Raw genomic sequence first — 26,554 nt, 5'->3', positions numbered from 1 at the left:
CGTATCAGTCCTTTCATCACGTTGACATGCAGTCGGGCCAAATGTCCACAGCATGTCAATCAGGCGGGCTCCAAAGAGACCCATTGAAGCTCTCGTCAGAGCGAGTTCAGGAACAAACACTGTTTTGTGTGTCTTCCCTGTGGAACTCGCATAGACCGCTGAAGAGCTTTTACCTGTGTGGTTGCCTTAATTCGAAGCTTTCTATACAAGTGATGGAAGACTTTAAAGACAGCGAGAGCCTTGATGTGATAGCTAGCCTGAATATCCAAAGAAGATTGCCAAGGATAGTTCACGCAGCCATGTTAGCTTCATCTGCAAAGCCGGTAGCAAGAACTTCCAGCAATTAGACACATTTAAAATGAAGCATTGTGAAATATGGATGCTTTTTTGATACCAGTAAACTTCATTGTCGATTATAGATGACAGTTATGGCATTAGCATCATTAGCCGTTAGGAACTGGACGCAGTTCAGAGGGAATGGCACAGACGGGGTTAGCTGTGGTGATTTCAGGATATGTGCCTGTGGGGCTACATGCTCCATGACCTTCACTGGGCTGGAATGATACAGTGATAAAAATGTACCTCATCAGATATATCATCTTGCAAAGACTGAGGCTAAAAGCCGCTTAGAGGACACCAGGGACAAAATCTGATTCTGTTAGGTGACAAAAAGAGCCTGCTTGGCTGTAATCTCTGAAATGATCTAGGTATTTTCTCGCAGAGTAAAACGCTGGGCCCTAATGCTACAGGATTCAGCGATGAGCTGCCACCTTTTCATCATTTTTAAGTAAAAAGTTTATTATTACAATTTTGACATTAGCTCATTCCCATGCCATTTCAACCCTGTTATAATATTATTTTCTTTGTGAAGCATGCAAGGAAATCGTATGCAGAATGAACAAGCTTCTGTTTTCCATACAATAAAAGTGGATTGTAAATATGATTTTTAGATTAATATTACGATTTCGCTGAATTTAGATTTTAAAACAGTATTTCAAGACTAGGGATGTAATGATGCACCCTGAGCTGGTTGAAAATCATTAAAAATATGTGCCTAATCAAGTTGGTTGAAATGTTAAAGGAATCGTGATACACTTGGGAGTAGGGGTTTATATGAATGTATCGCTTCGTGAATCGTATCGCATCGTGAGTAGAGTGAATTGTTACATCCCTGTTCCTTACACATTTAAAAAAAAAAATTTATATATTACATTTACATTTTGCATTTCGGAAAAACAATTAGAAACCATTTAGAGCTTTATCAAAAAGCTGTAACAACGTGTCTCTAGAACAGACCATGCAATATGAATATGGGTAAATACGAGTGCGTTTATGTGCTTTTTACAGCTCACGGGTAATATGATGACCATAGCAATTAAGTTGGAAAGTTGCAAACTTTGTTTCCGAATGCCCAAAGTAAAGATACAGCGTAATTTTATTTAAAGGGGTCATCGGATGTGACATGCACTTTTACAAGTTGTTTGAACTGAAATGTGTGTTGGCAGTGTGTGTACACAACCCCCCTATAATGATAACGATCCACCCAGTGTTTTTTTTTAATCTCGTTAAATCATTTCCCCTTTCTCATATCAAGCCATTCTCAGATGACATTACACAGACCCAGGCCTCTCCCACAATTGTTGATTGACACTAGCGTTTTACCTTAGACCCGCCCTGAGTGAGCTGTCATCAGTCCGCCATTGTTTCACCGCCAGAGCAGATGTAGACAAGAATGGCTCCTAAGCAATTGAGGTGTTTTGTTGTTGGATGTAATAATGAACATAGCAGTCGTCATTTACTACCGACATATGAGCCTCTGAAGATGCAGTGGATTACTTTTGTTTTTGAAGGGAATGCGCCTCCCGATTTACCTAAATGCGTTTATGTTCGTGCGAATCATTCATGATCCAGCCTCACCTACAGAAGAAGTGAGTATAAGGTTCTTTAATGAATCTTTGCAAATCGCCTTTCCTATTAACGTGCTAGTTAGCAAGTTCTGCGGCTAAAGTAAACGGTCTCATGAGAACGGCTCGTCACCCCATGGAAGAGAGGTCAGCAGAGCTCATTAGCATTTAAAGGAACATGGACTAAAACAGCTTGCTGAGAACAGAGCTGATTTTGACAGGGTAAAAAGGTGTTGTTTAACACTACCATTGAGAAATTTTAACCAAAGTATGTTATAGACTTTTCATTAAGACCCTAAAGAATCATATCAACTTGTGGAAAATGGGCATCCGATGACCCCTTTAACATTTAAAAGCCAGCCAATGAAATACATGTCCAAACAACTTTAATACGTTCAGTGTGTAAAACAATATGATTTAAGCACTTAATCCAGCAGAATTCAAAAACTCGTGACAGATGTCATACCTGCTTCTCACAGGGACTGGCTGCCACCTGGCATTTTTCACTTGCTATTTGCATAAAGTCGAACATTTCTGAACTTTTGGCCGTTATCAACGTTTTTTTCTGCACAAGCGTGAAGCTCAACTCCCACAGGAATGAAATGCAAATGCTCGCTTGCTCTGCACCAGTCGACACGCACCGTGATGGGGGTGGCGGAGAAATCGTGCTTTCTGTGGTTTAGAAATCGCTCACATCGTGATTTTATTAAATTGATCAAAAGTGACAGTAAAGACATTTATAATTTTACAAGAAGATTTCTAATTTAAATACATGTGGTTTTTTCAACATTCTATTTATTAAAATGATTCTGAAAAAAATTATCAAATATTAGTTAAAACAAAAACATTAGCAGCACAACTGTTTTCAGCATTGATAATAAAAAAAAATCTTTCTTGAGTATCAAATCAGCATATTAGAATGATTTGTGAAGGATCATGTGACACTGAAGACTTGAGTAATGTCTGCTGAAAATTCAGCTTTGCCATCACAGGAACAAATAGCATTTTAACATATATTCAAATAAAACGGTTGTTTTAAATTGTAGTAATATTTCACAATAGAACTATTTTACTTACAATTTTGCATAAGATACTTTTTTCAAAACCGTTTAAAAAATCTTACCATCCCAAGACTTTTAATTTAGTTTTAATATTCTTCAGAAGACATACAATAGACTTGTGTAAGAAACCGACCAAAGTTTTTTTATAAATTAAATTAATTACATATTTATAAATAACAGGGTACATTCTGGTGTTGCTCACGCAAACTTACTGTAAATACTGTAAAAAATGCTTTGTCTGGTAAAAAATGTGGAAGCAACTAAACTGGTTTTATTTATAAATGTGATTATATTATCACTGAATCAAATTGACTACAAGTAATTTTTTAAGAATCAGATCAGGTAGAAATAAGGTAACAATTGCCAGTTACACTTTTTAGAGTGTATAGTATGCCTTTAGCAGACTTGGAATATAGTGCATGAGTCATATGGACCACTTATATGGTGCTTTATTTTTGTCCTTTTGGGAGCTTGTCAGTAAAAATAACCATCCACTTGTTTTCTAAGGAAAACACAAGGTGAAGGTTGGGAGTTCTGCCTAAAAGGTCTCTTTTGAGTTTCATACAAGAAGTAAAGGGTCAGAATGGCATGAGGGTGACTAACTAATGACAAAAATGTAAATTTTTGGGTAAACAATCCTTTCATACAGCTACAGTATAATGCATCGCAGTCAAAACATCACCAGTACAAATCTGCATCTCTGATTGACCATGGCTGGCATAAATGCTTCCTGTCACCATTCTGGTTTCTCAGCCATGTCACAGGACTGCACATCAGTTCAAAGACGCTTTTTTACCTCAGCTGCTCAATAACCAAAGGCAAGGAGAACAGAGGCTGCTGGAACAGATTGATGCAGTGGAGCTCCTCTCATCTTCACTGCAGTGACTGAAGATCAGACGAGATCACTCACACTGGACCCACCTGTCACAAACATCTTTCAGCATCGTGGAGATCACCGCAGGCAGGAAACTTGTTTTCTCCTCCCCCTCCCCCAACTATACATTCATACACACGCTCTCTATACCCCAACACAGAGATTCAAACCCTGATACTCCTTCCAGCCAGCACCGCATTAAAAATTATTTGCCGTTTCCCTCCTCTTATCTGCGGTAGGCATGAAGAATGCTGATAAAGATGATGTGCACGCAGAAATCTTTCCAAATGATTGAGATAAATGCATTGTGTAGCCTTGCATCGACTCTTTATCGCCTGTTTTAAAAGATAAACATCTACGAGCGACAGTACATTTGTCAATCTTCACTATCAGTGCTGTGGAGGGGACAATGAGGGTGATTATTAAGACTTAAATAGTGCCGACTGTAGTAGATGAGAAGCGGAGAAAGCTATCTGCTATCGGAGTTGTTTTCTGAGGCTGGTTTGAAAGTTTGCTCGCCTGAAGGGAAGATTTGGAGCTGAAGTATGTCACAACTGTGGCACATCCCTCATTCACATGCTCAAAGCCCCAGGGAACCAACATGTCTGAATGCAAATGGTACAAATCTCCTCTGGAATTATACATTAGCTGGAACGAATGGAAGGTCTTAGCTTGAAAACCCTTTGGAATTTTAGCCGCTGAGATTGAAATTTATGGTAAATGATGAGGCTCTCATATGGTGTTTTATTACAAATGTGCTGTAATTATATATAAAAACGCCTGCATTATTATTAATGTATGCAATGTGGAAGGGTTTAAAAAAGACAGTGGAGCAGTGAAATGTCCCAGAGGGACATTTATATAATTACAGCATAAAAGTGAAGGGAATGAGGTAGGATACAGTTTGGAGTTCAGGTGAAAATGTAGGATACTCATTACCTCAGTGTTTCTAGGGTGTTTTCTAGCGGCTAGGGTGTTTAGCCGGCTGTGAGGGGGCTGGAGCAGAGATGATTGGTGGGTGGAGGTTTCACTGTCATTGTAATTACAAAGAAGAATGCAGGGCAAGACGTATTGAGGTCTTGTTTTTCAGGAGGAAGTGCTTTGGGGATGATCATGGCAGAATTTTAGATAATGTATTGACTACCCAGCACTTGCTTTCTTCTGTCATCCCTGGGTATTGATTGAAAATGTGTGCTAATGAGTGTTTCACAAGTTATATATTGTTAATGAGCTGATGTTTTATTCTGGATGTTGTAGTTGCATCAGCGCATCATTTTTTAAGTACCTATTATTTTTAAGACTTACTATCAAGATAAAAGTATAACCATTTATAAGAAAAGTGTGTAAGAAAAATATTAAATTTTCCGTGGACCCTAGTTTGACAACCTCTGCCATAAGATATAAGAAAAATATATATTTTTGTATTTATTTATTACCTACTTTATCGGCGAATTGTATTTTATAATGCAAATCTAATGTCCATTACATTAATCTTACATTTCTTCTTCTGTACTCTTCTCAGTTTGTTCCCAGTTCTCCAAAGGAGTGTACGCCATCATCGGCCTGTATGACAGGAAGACCATGAACATGCTGATGTCGTTCTGCGGCGCTCTGCATGTGTGCTTCGTCACGCCCAGCTTCCCCATCGATACCAGCAACCAGTTTGTGATCCAGCTGAGACCTGAGCTCCAGGACGCTCTGATCGCCCTTGTCGAGCACTTCAAGTGGACCAAATTCGTCTACATGTACAGCTCGGACTCAGGTTTGCTTTTTATCCTGCTAATGTGCCGTTTCAAAAGCACAATAACGGAAACTAAATTTATGAGTAGTGCTACCACAGCCTTTTCAGGGTGAGGTAAATATTTCATTATTTGTTTTTTTCCCCTTTATCTGCATTGCCACTGCAGTTGCAGTCGTGATAAAATGTTGTAATACTCCGTAAGGTTGCTCAGGATGTCACGAAGATGAACTGCAGATAATTTAGTGATTTGTGATTTAGGAGGTTTAGAAGATATTGCTGGGGAAGTTTGAAAAACGTGATGATTTGGTGTAATCCTGTTGAGGTGCTCTGCTTGGCTTGTAATAGGGTTATACTTTGACATTTCCAGTGCCTCGGGTGTAGTAATTTTACTTATGGCTCCCTGATTCCCGCAGGATTGTTCTGATAATCTGTTTGAAGTTCACTGAAAGATCTTCATTTGTGATTTGAGTATGGACGAGCACTGGCTGCACCATATTTCTCCTGTGAGTGGAGACACGTGTGTGGTGCTCCATCATATTTGCCATATCCAATCATTATCAGACTGTCATTAGAGAATAACTCCAAATCATTCCTGCTGGAGTCATTTACGGATCTCCAGCTAGTGAATTCATTTAACATTTGTGCCAATGTTGTGCAAAATATTTTCTGCACAAAAACTAGTCTTATTTGTTAATCACCCACAATCCAGTTTAACCAGGTGCTAAATGCATTAGCGTTGCAACATATTTTTAAAAAGTCATTGTCATTATTTTCAGCACAAACATGTCTCATTTCTATGTAAATTAGGCTCATTATTGATTGCACCCTATTCACAAAACTCAGTGCTATAGAACTGTTCAGTCATGAAATCAATTTGTAGACCAACCCGGAAGACTAATTCACCATGGCTTCCCTTGGGAATTTCCTAAAGGGGTTTTAGAATAGCAGTCTTCGATTTGTGAGTAAAATAAGGTCTGTGGTTCAGGTTACTTGAAGAGACTTTAATGTTTTTTTTCTACAACATAAATTATACATGGTCGTACCGCAAAAAAAGCCTCTGTATTAGGACTACAACAATTCCTCAAGCATGTATAGTAAACTCTCATCTTTGTGGTAGTTGTAGTGGTTTGTGACAGTTTTTTGTTTTTGGTAAAAAGTTTTTTGTCTTTTGATGAAAATATCCTGTGAATTTAGTCAGTATTTATTAATTATAGTCAGTTTTACTCATAATACAATAGCATCTAATTTGAGTTATAATGACACAAAAAAGCCAACGAGAGTAGAAATTGAAACCAAACATTCCAAGTAGGGCTGTAATGGTATCAGATTTTTACTGCACGATTTTCCTGGTCAGAATAATTCATGATAACGATATTATCATGATATTTATAGAAATTTTGAAAATGTAATAAAAAAAAAAGTCTTGCCTTAAAGTCTTGAGACATGTTTTTTAAAAGTTGAACTTGCATTAGTTTTACATGGCTTTCTAAACATGCAGCTCTCTTGTGCCAGACTCAAGTGCAGCTGTGATAGAAGTCCCTATAGAAAATGTGCAAAATATATATTCTGTTCAAATGGCTTGGTTTTAGTTTTGATGTAAACAAGATCTTCACTGCATTGATGTTCTCTTTTTCCACAATATTTTGAATGAACAATGCAGCAGCGCCACAACTAGTGGTTTCAACTGGATAGGCTAACTAAAGCATCAAAATGTAATGATACATTGTCATCGCATCTTGTGTGCTCCTGATAAGGCTGCCTTAACGTACACCTAAAATTCGAATGCAACGTTTTTGCATTTGAATGTGGATTTTTATTTTAAATTCGATGAATATTTGAAATTAAATTTTTTTTGAAAGCCCTACTGTAGCCTACAAAGGTGTACAAAAAGACCATGCTGTTGATAGGCACTTCCTGCAGACGGAATCCCCAAAAACTTCCACATTGGCGAGCAAACTTTTTTTGGATCCCGATAGTGCATTTCATCTGTCATCTCCGACGACAAGATTTTGTGTGGCAATATTAGCTACACATTTCTCTGCATTGTCGCAGCCTTTCTTGTCTTATGACAGATGGTAACCGCATTACCGCCACCTACTGTGCTGGAGTATCAAGATTACTCCAGATAGTTACTGGCACTGGATTATTTACAGCATTATAATATGTGTAGTATTAACATGATATCAATATAATATGTGTAGTATTAATATAATATCAATATAATATTTTTTAAGTATTTAATTTTTTAAATAATGACATTATCGTCAGTAACAATATTTTGTGACAACCCTAATTCCAGCATTCTATGGATCCATTTAAACGTATTAAAATATAACAAAACATGTGAAAGCCCAACCTACTGAAGCGGTCTTGTCAAATAATTTTAAGCACAGACTTTACTTTACTCCTAAAGTAAAACCACTAATCTAAAAACCCATATGAAGTTACCAAGGTAACTTATGGCAGGTAAATGCAAATTCTTATCTCAGTTTTAAGACTACAAACTGAACAGCTCTGTTTGTCTGGTGAAATGAACTGAACATTATTACCGCTCACAGAAAGCAGTTGGTAAACAGAACTTGATTTAAAAGAGGTATCTGTGTACATTGTCTATAGATTATAGCAGGATTTACTCATCACATGCTGTAATGGAGAAGATCATCATAAGAAGCCATATATCCAGATGCGTGGTGTTGTTGAGCATTTTAAAGAGCTGATTCAGGTGTCTGGATTGCAGTGGTGGAGAGATGCTGCACGGTGATGTACAGATTTTGTGGCAGCATTTGTGCTGTTACCTGATTTGCATAATTCCTTTAGTGAATCGGCGCTAAAACAACACCGAGAGCATGTGCAATAACAAATAACAGCACTGTCAACAGGCACAGTTCATTCTTTGTGAACCCCCCCTCCCTACCACGTTACACAATATTACATTTGTCTACACCCCTCCCCCCACTATTGATTATACAAAGTTAAGGGAAATTAAAACCTCAATCAAGAAACCCACATTATTGATTCACATATCATGCAAATGTGAGCCAGTGCTGAACTAGGAACACAAGGTCACGGAGTGTTTCATCCACACACAGATACAACAACTACATCTAGAAGCCCCCACTGCTCTCCTGTTGCCTGGATACAAGAGTACTCAGTCTCTAGGTTATTTTAAACCTTTAAAGTTACTCCTGTGTGTGTGTGTATATATACGTGTGTGTGTGTGTGTGTGAGAGAGAGAGAAATGTTCATGTCATGTCATGTAGCACATTAAACCCAGAGCTCACAGGTAAAGCAAGAACATGGCAGATGTAATCATAACTTTATCTATGCTGACACAAAATCTGTCACAATGTTTGTTTGTTTCCTTGTGTTAATCAAATTGTATACAGTATGCGGATTAATTATATGCACAGTGTATCGTTAACATATCAGTTAGTGGCTGATATTAGACATTTTACATTTGTACTATTTCAGTTTTTCAGTATGTGCATGCTCATTTCCCTATTTTCACATTTAGTGAAAAGTTATTGATTGAAATTTTTATATCGGGCATTCCTATTTCTGTCATATTTTTAATATCCATATCCATCAGTCTTGTCCAATGCTCGTACATCACTGTTTTATCATCTTACATCATGAGTGATTTTTTTTTATTGTTTAGGTTGATATGTTTGTCTAGATTTTTATTTATTTATTTATTTTTACTGCAGTGCTGCAATTTATGTGCTGCATATTTATATTAAGACAAAATGTCTTGCAAAAAATATCCCAACCTTTAGAAATGCTTCAAATCTTGTTGCAGATGGGACTAGCGTCATCTGTAAATATGCAGTTTTCATACTGTACATTATTATGTTGTGATGCCTCACGATTTTAGTTTTTAGTGATTTATTTCTAATTTATTTAGACAAAATAGTATCAAATTGTTATATCGGCCATTTATTGTTTATTCGCCTTAAAAGGATAGTTCACCCAAAAATGAAAATTCATTAAATTAAATGTCATTATTTCATGTCGTTCCAAACCCATAAAACCTTCGTTCATCTTCAGAACGCAAATTAAGATGTTTTTGATGACATCCGAGAGCTTTCTTACCCTGCATAGACAACAACGCAACTGACACGTTCAAGGCCCAGAAAGGTAGTAAGGACATTGAATACTTTTTGTGCACAAAGAAAAGTCAAATAAAAGCTTCATAACATTAAGGTTGAACCACTGATGTCGCATGGACTATTTTAATGATGTCCTTAATCTTGAACGTGAACGTGTCAGTTCCATTGCTGTCTATGCAGGGCCAGAAAGCTCTCGAATTTCATCAAAAATATCTTAATTTGTGTTCTGAAGAGGAACAAAGGTCTTACAGGTTTGGAATGACATGAGGGGGAGTAATTAATGACAGAATTTTCATTTTTGGGTGAATTATCCTTTAACATAAATAATTATTGGATTATTGTCATCATCGAGAATTTTAATATCATGCATCCCTAGTTCTGTCATATTTTAAAATGTCCATATCCATCTAATGCACGTCTTTGTCTACTGCATGTGCATCAATGTTTTTCAGCATCTTACACCATGAGTTTTTTTCCTCTATTTAGGTTGACATTTTCAACTAGATTTTATTTTATTTTATTTTATTTATTTTATCAGCGGTGTTGTAAGTGCCATGCAGCATTTTTATATTAAGGCAACGTGTCATGTTAAAAACTGTCCAACTTTTAGAATGCTTCAAATCCCTAATGGATATTTTCACCATGCGTAAAAAGGTGTTTCAGGCAAGGTGTCGTGGTTTTCTCTACAACTATGCAAAACCACTGCCACAATAACCTGGTCTCACACTAAAATGTTCACTGCGTCATTTGTCAGGTGTTCAGAGATGACATCTCAAAGCCATTGCAGATGGGACGAGCATCATCTGTGGAGCTTGCAGCAGTTTAGTGATCACAACCCCCCAAATCTGTCCTTGCCAACTCACACAGATGTTTACCGAGCTGAAGCATGATGAGCCGGGCGCATGTGCGCTATCTCCTCAAAGACCCAGATAATAGAGTTAGGGCCTGTAAACACACAGCCGGGCTTTGTTGAAGAAGGCGAGGAAAACACACTGCGTTGGACTCTAAAGGAGACGGACGGAAATTCAATTTGTTCCTGTGCATGAGATATTTGGTGAAGCACAGCAAGAGCAGGTAATAGCAAGCCAATTCTGCTCTTCCAAGACAATCCCTACACTCATCTGCTTCCCTTTTCCTGCCTTATCACCAACGGCGCAGTCGCGCAAGGCAACACTAACGGGAGACGGACAGAACGCACCGTCCATCTCTCCCTCCGTCTTATCTGCGGGTTAGTGCTGCTCGGTGGGAGATAAAGCTGGTTCGCTCTGTGGCATGAGACAATTTCACAGCTGCCGAGACGCAGGCGTCAGGAGAGGGTAGAGCGTTGGTGTGGCCAAGACTGTAGAGGCATTTCGAAAGGCAATCTGACACAGTCTTTTGATGAATGCCAGTGAATGCACTGGCTGCCTCACCGTTCTTTCAATGACAAACCTAATTCTGGCTTCTGTTGCATAATAATCCAAGTACTGATTCTATAATTAGCAAATCTCCTTTTAATCTGTTATTTTACAGAGAGATGTGAAATGAAAGCCTTTCAAATGACATGCCGGTAGTATGTAAATTATGCAGAATTATACAAAATTTCATCCTAGTGATAAAAGTTTCAATGAATATCCCGCAGAAAGCAGTATTTATGTGGACAACCGAACCCAAGAGTCTCTTTGTGCACTACAGTCCAGATTGTAGTCTTGTTTTTAGTTAATGATATGCATTGTTAACATATTATGCTAATAGTATGCAGTGGGCCAAGATCAGTGTCTATATTTATAATGTTTCTATCTGCTCATCTCTAGATATAGTTGAATCTATGCCAAAAGCAAAGGCATTTTTTGCCTCATTTGGAAAAAAAAATCATGCAAGAGCTTCTCAAAAGACATGGCGTTAACAAAAATGGGCAAATTTTGATACATATTTTGACAGTGAAGCAAAACGAATCATGTTTTTTTTTATTTTTTTTAACACCAAGCATCCTTCTAGGATACTGGGTCGTAATGTACGAGCAACTGTGATGACAGCACCAATTATGAGCCAAATCCATGACTGAAAGTGCAACCGAGCATTCACAACAAATGCAAATTCATTTAAATACATAAATTGGCTTATTAATGTTGTCTCGGATTAATTTCTTTGAGTTTATGTCGCTTTCCTGACCCATTTAAAAGTGCCAGCTAGTTTGCGCCGAAACATCTCACTTGCTGAACTTTGCATGGCCTAATTTTCCACCGAATCTGTAGTCAGGCTTTATTAGGAGGTTGGTGGTTTTTGTTTCTGTACATTTGGGTTGTTCGCAAGCACTGATATGTGTGTGATTATAGGTGTCAGTATTGATCTAGCTTTTGCTTTGAAGGCACTTGCCTCTGGTTGAATTGGAGATTTGATGTCTTTGAAGTTAAAATTCTGCTGCCTGCAGAATCCGTCCTTCATATTGACCAGTAAGCTTATCGTAACCGAGCACAAGCCAATGCTGATCACTGTATTAAGGCGTCATAATTTGGTTTTTAAAAATGCACAGGCTTTGATCGTGTTCCTCTAGGAAAAGGCTGAAAGGGAACTTACCTAATTCAGTCAGCATGACTGAAAGAGATTGTCTTTTGAAGTTGGTAAGTGCTGCATGACCACCCAGATCTCTTTTTAAACACAGCATAGCACTTTTGATCAGAATGTGTATAACTGATGACTCTTTTAAATGCTGTAATATTTCAGATTGAACACTGCAGTGGCATGTAGTGACATTTTGCTTTCTACTTGTTCTTATTAAAGGAGTACATTTAAAGACACTGGACAATAAAATGTATAAAAATATTATTTTTGAAGGAGCATTTTTGATGCATTTTAATATAGCCATTAGCCATTTAAAAACATTTAAAAGCTTTTTATGTTCTAGTTATTTATTTATTTATTTCACCGTTTTTAATTTCTGTTTATAAGTGAAGAAAATTCTCATTAAATGGATGGAATTGCTTTAAACACTGTTTCTTAAGAAAAAAAAGTAAGCATTTGGAGCTATTTTAATATTGTAAATATTTGAAAAAACTTATGTCTGCATCTGCCAAAACAAGCCATGTAGTGATATTTATCTTGAAAATATGTATTAAACTTTTATTTAAACTATTTATTATAATATTTTTTCCTTAAGTAATCATTTAATCAAGTATTATTTACTTTTTGCTGGATACTTTTGCCATAAATGTTCACAAAAATATTAACTTTGTTAAAAATGATATAAATGTTTAACAAAACCATATAAAACCGACACGAATGCAAAAACTTGTCTGAAAGCTTGACACATGCATAGATTTTTTCCTTTTCTCTATTTGAAAGACTTATTTGTCATTGACCCAGGTAACGGTCTAATAAATGGAGGAATTTGCTTAATTCCGTTCAATTCATAGTCAGTAAATCTTGGGAGGCTAAGAAAACACTCACCTTAAAATACAGATGCTACTGAGTGAGGAGCGAATCATCTTTCATTAAACTAATTATATCAGTGCGTCTGCTACACAGGAAACAAGCTGTCAGTGTCGGCAGATAGTTCCTGTTTGAAGAACAATCAGCCGTTCTTTCTTTTATTAGTTCCTCTCCACATGCAAGAAGCCATCACATGATCAAACCGCACGCAGGTAACCAGAAAAAGTCAAATGATCTGAAACGATGCATGCTTGGTCATACATCGCATCTCTGCATGGCGAGAGGCATCCAATCAAATAGGTTGTTCAGTTCTAATGAAATTCACAGCAAGCCATCCAAATGCTGGCTCTCAGCAGAGCAATGTCCATTAATATCACATTATTTCATTTCCTCTTTGAAAAGCATAGCTATACAGTTCATACAATTGCTGGTAGTTGCTTTTGATCTACCGGATTAAAGGCAGTTCCTCAACATGAAGTTCTGTTTTCTTTGAAAAGATAATAAGCTCCGGAGGACAAAAAAAGAGACTGTATAAGAGGATGTGATGCTGAGAATCACACGTAAGCAAGCTAGAAGTAATGAAAGAGCACTGTTTAGTGAAGAAATAAATGTTGCATATCCAAATATTTAATTTAACCATGATTGCTCAAGGTTTTTCTAAAGTGTCCAGACTAAACAACTTCAAACACGTCTCAACTTGTCCTTCTTACAAAAACACCCAGAATTTTCCCTAAGCTGAAGAAAAAAGGAACATTTGAAGTTCAGTGTTTAGCTGTCTATAATTCTAAGCAGGAGATTCTAAGTGATATGAAAGCAGATGTTGATCAGAGCTGGAGCAGAACAGCGGAGACCCCCTGCTGAATGTGGAGATAGAGCTTCTCCTCAGGAGTACGTGACTCAACAGAGCATGTGGGTTTTTTTCCAAATCAAGACTTTACTTCCCAGAATGTTACAGTAAATCACTATAGTGAGCTGCATCACGGTCTTAAAATACTGATGTTTTTTAGGAGGTACAGATGCTTCAACATATTGTGCTGAAACAAATGTGTATCCATGCAAGCAGCTGCCTATTATGAATATTCAATTATAGCCATATGAGGGTTCTTACTGAGACTTTTTTTTTTTTTGAAGGTCTGACGGTGCTGCAAAAGATCTTGGACACTGCTGCTGAGAAGACCTGGCAGGTAACATCCATAAACTTTGACACCCTGACAGAAGCAGCGTTCTTGAAAACCGTCCAAGATCTGGATAATAAGGAGTACAGGATCATTCTGGACTGTGAGCTGGAGAGACTCAACTCCATCTTAAACTTGGTGAATGCTTCATATGTTACTGTGATTAAGAACATGTTTAATTTTTTATATTGTGTGTATAGTGCATGTATTTTACTGTATGAACCCATAACCAGGTGGTTGGCCCAGACAAAATGTTCACATTTTCTGCATGGATTTTGAGGGAAAATATGTGGAATTAAGTGGAATGGATTGGAAAATGTGTTGGACTGAGCTGAAAGTATTAAAGGGATGGTTTACCCAAAAATGAAAATCCTGTCATTAATTACTCACCCTCATGTAGTTCCAAACCCGTAAGACCTCCGTTCATCTTCGGAACACAAATTAAGCTATTTTTGATGGAATCTGACAGCTCTCTGACCCTCCCATAGACAGCAAGGGTACTACCACGATCAAGGTCCAGAAACATAGCAAGGAGATCGGTAAAATAATCCATGTGACATCAGGGGTTCAACCGTAATATTACGAAGCTACGAGAATACTTTTTGTGCGCAAAAGAAAAAAAACTACTACTTTATTCAACAATTCATCTCCTCCAAGTCACCCTAGCGCCATTTTGGAGAGTACTTTGGATACTCTCCAAAATGGCGCTAGGGTGACTTTTTTTCTTTCTTTTGCGCACAAAAAGTATTCTCGTAGCTTCGTAATATTACGGTTGAACCCCTGATGTCACATGGATTATTTTACCGATCTCCTTGCTATGTTTCTGGACCTTGATCGTGGTAGTACCCTTGCTGTCTATGGGAGGGTCAGAGAGCTGTCAGATTCCATCAAAAATAGCTTAATTTGTGTTCCGAAGATGAACGGAGGAGGTCTTACGGGTTTGGAACGACATGAGGGTGAGTAATTAATTACAGGATTTTCATTTTTGGGTGAACTAACCCTTTAAGCTAAGCATTCCAATAGTCATACATTGTTATTTCCAGGCCTACATTTACACATTATAATTTAAAATTATATAACAAATAATATAAAAAATTAGTTTAGCTAGATATTGGCAAGATATTTTTCTTTGTGAGGGCTTCTGTAAAGTAAAGTCCTCTCTCAAGCAAGCATGACCATCAATCTCTCCATTTGTATGCTTATTTACATTTTTCAAGTCTATGAATTCATTACCAACATACAAATTAAAATCCTTCCCACTAAAATACCCTTCACTAAAATAATATTAATTATTTATTTAGTAATCATAAGCAAATGTGATGGAAATTCATCGACCAAAAGGGTGGAAACTGTGGAGTTTGGTCTTAACAATTAGTACTGTAGCAAAACACTTAATCATTTTTAACATTTTAAAAAACTTCAGTCTTAACACGCACATAAAAAGTCTTGGTAACACTTAACTTAAAGCCTTTATATAAAATGCATTATAAACGTAGTTTTAATGCATTAATTATGCTTTATAATGGACCTTATAATGCATTGTATGATCTCATGAATAATTGTAACCACCTCTAATGCATTACAATTCTTATCTATTCATTGTTACACCTTTTAGAAAGTATAATGCAATAAAACACATCACAAACAAACCTTCAAATATTATAATGCATTTTAACTTTGGCTACAATTATTTATAAAATGATATAATACATTATCATTATTAAATAACATTTATCAATACCCTTATAATGCATTGTACATAAAGCCTTTAAGTATAGTGTTACCTACGTCGTCTTAGTACAACACAAATTTATACTTTGTTAATCATTTATTTTATCTACAGTTTCCCCAGTTCATTTCTTAGTTTCTAAAGAGACTCCAAGTATTGTCAAAAATACTGTATTTATGTTTCATAAGTCACAGTGCATTCTCTTAACTTAATAGCCTATAGACACTAAATAAGTTGCTCTGGGACATCTGCCTTCATTTTAGGTTGACTTCATTATGGAACATTACGTCTTCTTGGATTGCAGATAATTTCTCAGTACACTTTAAAGTTATGTCATGTCTTTCGCAGAATGATTTTGAGAAACAATGAATTCCTCCTTCAGGCACACCAAGGCAATTACTTTTCTCACCATTCACCATCCAGACAAGATCTCAAAGAAAACACTGCCAAACCCAATGATCAGAAATCAGCATCCGATACAATTAACCCTGACGGTGTGCTTCCAGAGGCTTGCTGCTGTTCACAGGTGTTCCAGTGGTCTTCATGCACATGTAGTCATTAAGTCCTATAATTGGACTTCCTATGGTGACGGATGCCAAATCCTTCTTTCCTCCTTTCAATCTCGTGAAGTTACGACTGCCCCTTCTGATCACAGATATTCCACACTCAGTGAGCTTGGGAGGGTGTGCAATTAAGTCCTGAATGATGGGACCTATTCATCGCTATTTAGAGAGCCAGGCTAAAAATTATACTTTAATTGGCGTAGAATGAAAGAGGCCTGCATTAGCTGCAGCGAAAGAGAGAGGGTTGTGATTTTATGCTGTCATGTGTGTTGCATTTGTCTTTCAGATTGCGGCACAAAAAAAGAACTTGAAGAACTACCATTACATACTAGCAAACCTGGTAAGTGAAGCATCCTGTATCCTTCAGCCCTCTTTGGTCTGCATGAATGAACTATGAGCCTTGAGGCTACTTAAGATGTATTGTCGGTTTAACCTCTTGAACATTGACTGAAATCGCAAGGGAACGCTCAGACAAATTGATGGTGGTGTTTTACATTGCATGGCTACTTTCCCCACCTTTTTTCTGTGTGACTGGGGAGTGTGCATGCTTTTAAATGCGACACACAATGCAGACAGATTGCAGATTACCCTCTGACAGAATTAGCATTTGTACCCTTTCTGGAAGGTATTAGATGCCCTTTTTTTGCATCCTTGTGAGTGGTGTTACGGTCAGCTCATTTTGAATCCGCAGAATAAAATATGGGTCAAACACCCTTGTTCAATCAAAACAAATTATTTTATTGTTGATTAACCAAATATAACAATTACCCCAAATAACAAACATAAGTCTAGAGAAAAATAAGAACAAAAAGGAAAAAAACAACAAGTCTGTGACGAGTGGGGCGGGACCGGTGGAGTGAAAGATAACGAGGGACACCTGCGGCACACACCGATCTCGAGTCCTTCACTGTCGTCACTCCTCCTTTTATCCTAATCATTTAGGTCTACTGGGTGAATAATATGTCACTTTTCATTTATTTTATTTTTTATTTTATTATTTTATTTTATATTTTTATTTTATTTTTTTATATTTTATTTTCATTGGCTTCCTACGCTCAGAAAACATACTAATAATACTGCACTTGTAGACTGTGACACAAGAAGCATTGTAAATTTAACTTTAGATATTATTTCGAATCAAATAAAAAAAAAATCCATTTTATTTTAGAATTTATTTATTATTATTTGATTTTCACTCTTTGACCATACTTTTCAGATCTTCCCTATGGAACTTATGCCAGGGCTATGGTTCATTAGAATGTTTCATTAATATTTTAGTTTCTAATTTTCAGTTTTCTAGTTTCTATTTTTTCAGGATGGGTTTATTAACTTCATATTACAAAAGAATAGATATAATTGGCCGACTAAAGAAACTGTAATGCAGCACTGAACTGTGACTTCACAGGAAGCATTGTAAATGTATAATTGGGTTCTGTGATGGGTAGAAAAGAACATCCTCCAAACAAGGCTTCAAGTTCATATTCCAATTCAGTGATGATGAAAAAAGATGTCATCCCATAACCAATTATGATGAAAGCAGCAAGGATGCAACGCTTTGCGTTATAGAGTCCCCTGGGGTCCATCGCCACATGGGTCGGTCACCCAGATAAGCAAACATACATGTAAACACAGATACAATTAGCTGTTATCACACAGATCCTGTGATATTTACCCAGCATGCATATCTGTGTATGTCTATGCATATCTCTGTATCATTAGCTCTAACACTGACTCTCATGTAACATTTTATATTGACACATTATAATGACATTATAATTATACAACACAATATATTGTCAACTCTAACCATAACTGTGCCATAAAGCCTTGGTTTCTAATGGGTAGTTTTCTAAGATCTCGTCAAAGTGTTCTGACTTTGAGTATGGGTTTATATTGTGTTCTGTTTGACTGAATACTGTTTTCTTTTCAATTTAACTTATTGCTGTAATAGATTTTTAACTCATTTTATTTTCCTGAAAGCATTTCCTAACATAATTATGCTATTAAAAAGGATTGCAATTGCTTTTCCTTTTTGCATTAGAGTACACTAAGTCCTGAAACTTGTTAGGTTAAACATTGGTCTGTGTATCAATGCAGGATTGAAAGATGTATGAATAAATGGAGATTTTGATGTGTTTGCCTTCAGGGATTTCTGGATCTTAATCTCACAGAATTCAGGAAGGCAGGTGCCAATGTGACAGGCTTCCAGCTCATGAACTACACAAACCCTACTGTCAGCAGGACAATACAAGACTGGCTGGAGTTTGACAGTAAAGACTTGAGAAGTCCCAAAAGGAGGCTCAAGGTAAAGCAAGGTCTTAGTCATAAAAACATGATTTTAAATGTTCTCATGATGGACTTAAAAAGGTGTGTGCCCTGCTGAAAATACCTTGAATTTCCATTTTGATCCTGCCTGGTTAATGCATTTAAGAGGTGAATTAAATCTTGCTACTTAAACTAGCTACGAAACACATCAATGTATGCTGGTGACCCTCTATGCTGGTCTTTTCAGCAGGGCAAGTGAAAGCCAAAGGTTGTGAATAAATTCTTTTGTCCTTTTCCCCTTTTCATTTGGGATGTGTCTGTGGAACATCTCAGTACACTGGAGCGCTCACATATGATGGGGTGACTGTCATGGCCACTGCCTTCCAGAACCTGAGGAAACAGCGCATTGATATCTCTCGCAGGGGGAATGCAGGAGAGTGTCTGGCTAACCCTCCCGCACCCTGGGGCCAGGGCATTGACATTCAGAGAGCCCTACAGCAGGTAACCAGCCACTTTTTTACACCATAAGAGTGCTGGTTCTCATGACAGAGCTGTTACTTTGTCAGAAGAACTGAAGGCCTCAGAACTGGCTTGTATTTTTTACTGACTTGGAAGTCGAACGACGAAATAATGCGCTGTTACTATATAACCTGCCCACAAACAAACATAGCACATCAGGGTCATCTTAACATCCAAAGTAATTTGATTCAGCCTCTTTATGCAATCACAAACTGCTTTTGTTTCATCCATTATCTGATGAAATTCTTAGCAATCATATAGATGTTGATTGTAAATACATTCAGACAAACAGCTTCTGTGCAGCGCCGCATATATATAAAGAGGATGCTGATTAGTTGATTGGGCTTCGTAACTTCTTATTGGGCATTTATTTTTTAAATCAAGTTTCTGTTCAAGACAAAAAGGTTTTAGGGGCTGGTGCAGAGCCAATTTTACCACCCAGAACTGGCTTTTCAGCTTTTAAAAATGCCATTTTTCTTCATGCAAAGTTAGGGCTGCACAAGTTAGGGAAAAGGCTCATTGCAATTTATTTTTTAAAGCTCCAGGTTTGCTTATACTCCAGGTTTAAGCTTCTCTTGAGTTGACAACAGCCGGTTTATAAACACTTTTCATTACAAGTTGGGGAACAAAATTTGAGACACTGAAAACGCAGGATCATGAGCTGCTTGCATGTAAAGGAACACAATGCTGCACTTAAGATGCAGTACATATGTTTATTCAAATAAATAGCAGCCGTTGTGATAATCACACTAAGCCATAATGATTTCAGTTTTATTTTAATTAATCATGTAGCCCCAGCATAAGTATAATTTGGCTTCCTGTGCAAAAAACGTAAATCAGGTTTCACACCTAGTGAAGTTCTGCATGAATGATGAAGATGAAATGATGAACAATCTGATTATGTGTGATTCTCTCTGTAGGTGCAGTTTGAAGGGCTTACAGGACATGTTCAGTTTAATGAAAAAGGACATCGGACCAACTTCACCGTCAGCGTGATGGAATTTGGCCCAAACGGACCCAAGAAAGTAAATCGAATCATATTTCCCCTGCTTGCACACATATGGTGTCCATGCTTACCAGCGCATCCCAATAATCGTACATTCTGACTTCTCACTTGAAATTTAAGAAAACAGATCATGCTTGACATTTTCCTGACATAAATTTGATTCGGAATGATTAACCTGAGGTTGTACCTGAAACTTCAGCACTGGCTGTGATGAAAGCGAATGAAGTGTTAGTCACAGGCAGGCTTTTAGAGCCGCGTATGCATTTCAAGTGATTACAGCTCCTCTTAAGCCGTCAATATGAATATTTAACATTCTAAAAATAGTGGCTCTGAAATTCCTGTGCACTGCTGTGATATTCCACTCTTCTGCCTGCAGGTGGGCTACTGGAACCAACACGTGAAATACGTGAGCACAGCTACTTACAGCAACATGCTCAATGAGACGTTTGGACTGCAAAACAGGACCTATGTAGTCACCACCATCTTGGTGAGTTTTTCGATACAACTCGAGTTGTAATGGAAAGATAGTAGAGTAATAGTTAGTTCTGCTTTTTTATTGTTTTTTTAAAGCTATTTCTGTTCATCTGTTCTGGCAATGTGTCACATACAGTGTGAATTACAAATCATCAGTATCATCAAGTTGAAATGGTGTGCATGTTTTCTGTGTGCGTGTGTATGCAGATAATGATCCTGAGGTGTGTGTCATTAAGCTGAAGTGTGCTATTCTCACTAAACAGCATTTAAAAAAGTATGGTTCTGGTCAACCAAACGGATAGTTCCACTCTAAATTCATGCCATTGTTTGAGCCTATATTACTGTGTCAAGCTATGAATGGTTACCAGTAAAAATATAACAGGTTTTTGTGAGTTTAAAATAAAAATAAATCATAGGATATATAGTCAAATATGTGAAATATGAAGTCTTATTACAAGATCTCAATGACCTTTTTAAGTATGAAACGGGCTTCAGTAATATTGAGAATGGACAAGAAAACTTTTTTTACATGAAAAAAATGACACAAGCTTTATATACAGTAGGTTGATCTACTAAACACACCAAGCTGACAGATGGCCCTCGGCCATTTTTGGACTATAGTTGAACGTCTCTCAGCTCAGTTCACTCTGATTGGCTGTTTAGCTTAGCCAACCAGTACACTAGAAGAGTAGCAAAAGTAATGAAATCATGCAAACGGCAAAGCCAAGAATGAACACAGAGGCTGTTCTCATTTTACATCTGAGCATTCCAATACGCAAATATTTTTATAATGACATGGCTGACTGGAATGTATAAAGTTAAGACCAACTGATAAGCATGATTCATATTCAAAATAGTAAGCAAGCCTGCTTTTCTTACAGTTTGTATATAGTTTTAGCTTCCCTTTTTGAATGACAAATATAAACTACTGCCACTTTCTGGTATAGATAGTTATTTCCTCTCTTGCAAACGCAGAACATACGTGCTAGTTGGCCATTGCCTGCAGTCTATGTGGTGTGTTCAAGCACATTTTTTGGCCTAGACGCAGGTGACACAAGGCGACAACACAGTGTGCTTGTTTCACCGTTTAGTTCTGTTGGTTTGGTGTATCACGGCCTGTACTTCGCTGCGCCTTCAGATCCAGTCACTCCCATTTGACTTAGTAGCCACAAACTTGCTAGAGCATACAATAAAGACATAAAAAAAGCATGAGCAATATTACTGTCACCATGTACCTAGTGATATTTTGGTGTTCCTGGTAGGTTATATTACTTGTTTCATGAAAAAAAAAAAAAAGCAAATTCTAAAAAATTGTCACCACATGATCCCTCACTCGGAAGATTTTTATTCCCTGCCTCTGGGGTGAATCCCCATCCTCTCAGGAAGGTGAGAGGTAGTGTGAATCTTTTGAACCCTGCTGGGTTTACTGTTCTGCTCATTTCGGGCACAGTTTGTGGGCTGACTCAGAGTTTTGAGTGTCTATTAATCTTATTTCAGTGGAACTCCAAAAAGAAATATTTTTCTTCTTTGACTGTGGTTAGCTGTACTATTGTACTGTTGTGACAGCTGTACTATTGATTTGTCTTTTATAACAGACTACAGGACTATAATATTATACCCATGTATGAGGAAGCACAGGTGTGTTTCCTCATACACACATTTCAGTGTATTTCTCTTGTTTTTTGTTGAGTTTTTTTTTTTTCTTGATGTTGTTCTGTGTAGATGCGCAGAACTGAGCTGAAATGCAACTCTTCAATAAAATATAAGCTGAGAAATATGCTGGAAATGCAGAAAACATTTGATGTAACTGATGCAAGATTTTCTTTCAAGCCACTTTAGCTACTCAGAATCATGTAGTAGCCAAACAACTAGACTGATCTGGCCCTTGCTACCACATGAAATAAGAAATGCAAAATTAATGTGTTCTTTATCCTTAGGAGTCTCCATATGTGATGCTGAAGAAGAACCATGAGCAGCTCGTGGGTAATGACAAATATGAAGGTTATTGTGTGGAGCTGGCTGCAGAGATCGCCAAGCACGTGGGCTATTCCTACAGACTAGAAATAGTGGGGGACAGAAAGTATGGAGCCAGAGACTCAGAGACAATGATGTGGAATGGGATGGTTGGAGAACTAGTGTATGGCGTAAGTAGCTATTATCTGTGAATGTTATCAAGTTTTGTGTTGTAAGGATTGATTGATTGATTGATTTATTGTAGTCTTTCCACTATTCCCTTTTTATTTTATTTTATTTAAATGAGCATATTAACTTCTTGTATCTCTAGTGTACATTAACAGTCACTTTAGCTTCAAGCTGCATTTCCTTCATTCCTTGTGGGTCCGGTCTGTAACAGTGACAAAAATATTTTCTGAAATAAGTTGCAAAGTGCTGGCAAAGTTTGCCGCAGAACAGAGAACAGGACACAGTGTGTCCAAACCTCAACAAGCCTCAGGTTGAACAAAAGTTTTTTTTGTCTCTTATCACTTATAAAGTAGATTTTCTCTACTGTCAGAGCATGTTAGTGCAATGCCTGACTTTCTGGCAATTTTGCAACATAACAAAGAGTCCTAACGAAGGCCAATTAGCAAGATAGAATTCATAATAGCAAAACTGAGGTGCATGTGAGGTTGGCTTTTGTACACACTCAGTTTCTTATTCTGAGCATTTTTACCCTGAGGCTGCAGCATTAGTGGCTTTGGAATGCTAAGCAGTGTCAGATGTAGTCTGTCTTCATTGGGCTAAACGCGAACACCACAGCTCAGTGTTGTCAAGCGGCGTTCGTTAGATTTCTCTTCTGCTTGAAAAAAAATGAGGCATTATTATGATGCATAGAGAGCAATAGCGTATGAGGGATTCTCTTGAGGATGCAGCATTGAGTTGAACTGACTCTGTAGTGATTCATAATACTTGAAGTTATTTATATGTTCAACTGCTTCTAAAATGTTGGATAAAGCTTTTTGTTGGTTTGCGCTTGATTTGTAATTCCAGTGTGTTCTGAAAACCTACAGAGGATCTGCCTTGTATGCAAACTGGATCTCAAAGCTTTGTAAAACATATTCTGAATGTTTGATTGCGTCTCTCTGAGAAGCTGTTGAAAACATGATTGTCACTCTGCCTCTGCTTAATGATGTAATCATATTGTCTTGTAGAAAGCAGACGTAGCTGTCGCCCCCCTCACCATCACTTTGGTCAGAGAGGAGGTCATCGATTTCTCCAAGCCCTTCATGAGCTTAGGTATATCTATCATGATCAAGAAGCCCACAAAGTCCAAACCAGGTGTCTTCTCCTTCTTGGACCCACTGGCGTACGAGATCTGGATGTGCATTGTGTTTGCCTACATTGGCGTGAGTGTGGTGCTGTTTCTGGTGAGTCGCTTCAGTCCGTATGAGTGGCACGCAGATGATGAAGAGGATGGAATGGAGCAGCAAAACCAGGACCAGAACCAACCACCGTCACCAGAGCCCAACCAGTCACCAAACCAGCACGGTCAGAGTCAGAATCAGAATCAGCGAGAGGAGAAGCAGGAGAAGCAACCTGAACACACCAATGAGTTTGGGATCTTCAATAGCCTGTGGTTTTCCTTGGGAGCCTTTATGCAGCAAGGATGTGATATCTCACCAAGGTAGGTGGAAATGAAAAAAGCCATTTTCATCATCATTATCATATTTTTTTTTCATCTTCCACTGCTGCTTTTTCGTTTGACTGACTCATATTCCACAAACAACATCTGTGATGGAGAAAATGGGTTGTAAAATAAAGATGATCTTCTTAATCGTCTCCTGCATTACACCATCCCTGAACTACATCTGAAATGCAGATCATGTTGAAATAAGATGATTCAGAATATATTAAGAAAGGCACAGGGAGATTAGATTAATGATTGATTTTTATGACCAAAACAGATACAGTTTTATTGTCTGATTACCTAAATGTAGAACCAATTACAGTATATATGTGACCCTGGACCACCAAACCAGTCATAAGTGTAAATTTTTCAAAATTGAGATTTGTTAATCATCTGAAAGCAGAATAAATAAGCTTTCCATTGATGTATGGTTTGTTATGATAGGACAATATTTGGCCGAGATACAACTATTTGAAAATCTGGAATCTGAGGGTGCAAAATAAATCAAAATATTGAGAAAATTGTCTTTAAAGTTGTCCAAATGAAGTTCAATGCATATTACTAATCAAAAATTAAGTTTTAATATATTTATGGTAGGAAATTTACAAAATGTCTTAATGAAACATGATATTTACTTAATATCCTAATGATTTTTGGCATAAAAGAAAAATCGATAATTTTGACCCATACAATGTATTTTTGGCTATTGCTACAAATATACCCCAGCGACTTAAGACTGATTTTGTGGTCCAGGGTCACATATACATTTTATCATTTCAGCTTTTTGACACAATACCTGCTTGATCATTGGACTACAACAATAATATATAACTTTATATTTAAAATGTTAAAATAGAAAAGTTATTTTAAATTGTAATACTATTTTACAATATTGCTGTTTTTACTGTATTGTTGATCAAATAAATGTAGCCTTGGTAAGCATAAAATAGTTCTTTCAGAAACGTTAAGAAATCTTAATGATTCCAGAATTTTGATGGTATAATATAATTAGGGCTGTCAGTTTAACACGGTAACGTAATTAATTAGTTATTAAAAAAAATGTGATTAAAATATTTTAACTTAACGCACTGGCCCACCCCAGACTTGTATGTCATCTCCAACCCAACATTTATAAATAAATGTTTGTAAAATGGCACAGCTTTTTAAAAATCTGAAAGTACTACATTCTTAACATCAGTCAGTCAAGCATTATATGATAATCAAGTATTATTTAATGGTAGAACTTTAGTACCGGTAATTAGAATTAAAACCATGTATGAACAGGTGCGTTGCACTGAAAAACAGCACAGATCGCTTGACGGGGAGTGAAACTCTGAAGCGCTCAGTCAGTGTGTTCGGCGAGTGAAAATATATCTGTGCTAAATTTATACTTAGCGTCCAACTCACACACTGGCGAGTAAAATCTGAGAATTTATTAGCCAGTGGCTAATATTAGACATCATTTAGTCGCCCAGAGTGAAGATTAGTCGCATATGCGAGTGATTTACTCGCAATGTAGAGGATTGCATCTCACATCTCACAAATATGTTGCAGGCTAGCAACTACATAAATGCAGTTATGCCCTAAAATTCAAGATATTGGGGCAAAAAATGCCCCTGTATGAGTTGTCTCATATTTATATCACACAAGCAGCGAGAGCAATATCACACGAGTGGTCTTTTTGTCCTGAACACCTGAGTTTAAATGTCATTTTATACAACAGTTCAGTAAATAAGAATTTAATATTGTGTTGTTATATTTTAAACAAATACCTATAAAGCCACCGCAGAACAGTTGTGCTTCTGTGAGCAACATAGCAGTGTTTAGTTTCTGAATGAATCCTCATTTTGAACGAATCGTGTGAACCAATGATTCAAATGCCCATTCATAAAGAGAGCCATTTATGAATCAGCCATTTGAACGAATCAAATGAATGAATAACTCATAAAGACATTTACCTGTCATAAAGACATCTGTCACCTGCTGGCAGTATTAGTTTCCCCTTTAAAGTGTCATTTCATTTATTTAAAAAATAATAAATAAAAGTAAATAAAAAAATAAAATAAAACATTAAAGGGATAGTTCACCAAAAAAAAAAAGA

At 37.1% G+C, this 26,554-nt stretch overlaps 1 protein-coding gene across 6 annotated transcripts in view; it reads left to right on the top strand.

Moving 5' to 3' along the window:
• gria1b (glutamate receptor, ionotropic, AMPA 1b) overlaps window positions 1-26,554 on the top strand; it is a 57,963-nt gene that overhangs the window by 7,165 nt on the left and 24,244 nt on the right. For all 6 annotated transcript variants that reach the window (XM_016573164.1, XM_016573167.1, XM_016573163.1 and 3 more), the window contains 9 exons: window positions 5,362-5,601; window positions 14,229-14,410; window positions 16,851-16,904; window positions 18,711-18,869; window positions 19,163-19,330; window positions 20,269-20,373; window positions 20,731-20,841; window positions 22,766-22,972; window positions 23,978-24,450. In XM_016573164.1, coding sequence (XP_016428650.1) covers window positions 5,362-5,601; window positions 14,229-14,410; window positions 16,851-16,904; window positions 18,711-18,869; window positions 19,163-19,330; window positions 20,269-20,373; window positions 20,731-20,841; window positions 22,766-22,972; window positions 23,978-24,450 — 1,699 coding nt within the window. The remainder of the gene's footprint in view (window positions 1-5,361; window positions 5,602-14,228; window positions 14,411-16,850; window positions 16,905-18,710; window positions 18,870-19,162; window positions 19,331-20,268; window positions 20,374-20,730; window positions 20,842-22,765; window positions 22,973-23,977; window positions 24,451-26,554) is intronic.

The sequence above is a fragment of the Sinocyclocheilus rhinocerous genome, unplaced genomic scaffold (genome assembly GCF_001515625.1).
Source record: "Sinocyclocheilus rhinocerous isolate Xijiao unplaced genomic scaffold, SAMN03320098_v1.1 scaffold682, whole genome shotgun sequence".
Taxonomy (NCBI): domain Eukaryota; kingdom Metazoa; phylum Chordata; class Actinopteri; order Cypriniformes; family Cyprinidae; genus Sinocyclocheilus; species Sinocyclocheilus rhinocerous.
Note: the sequence above shows the minus strand (reverse complement) of the source record. Positions and strands in the feature narration are given on the sequence as shown.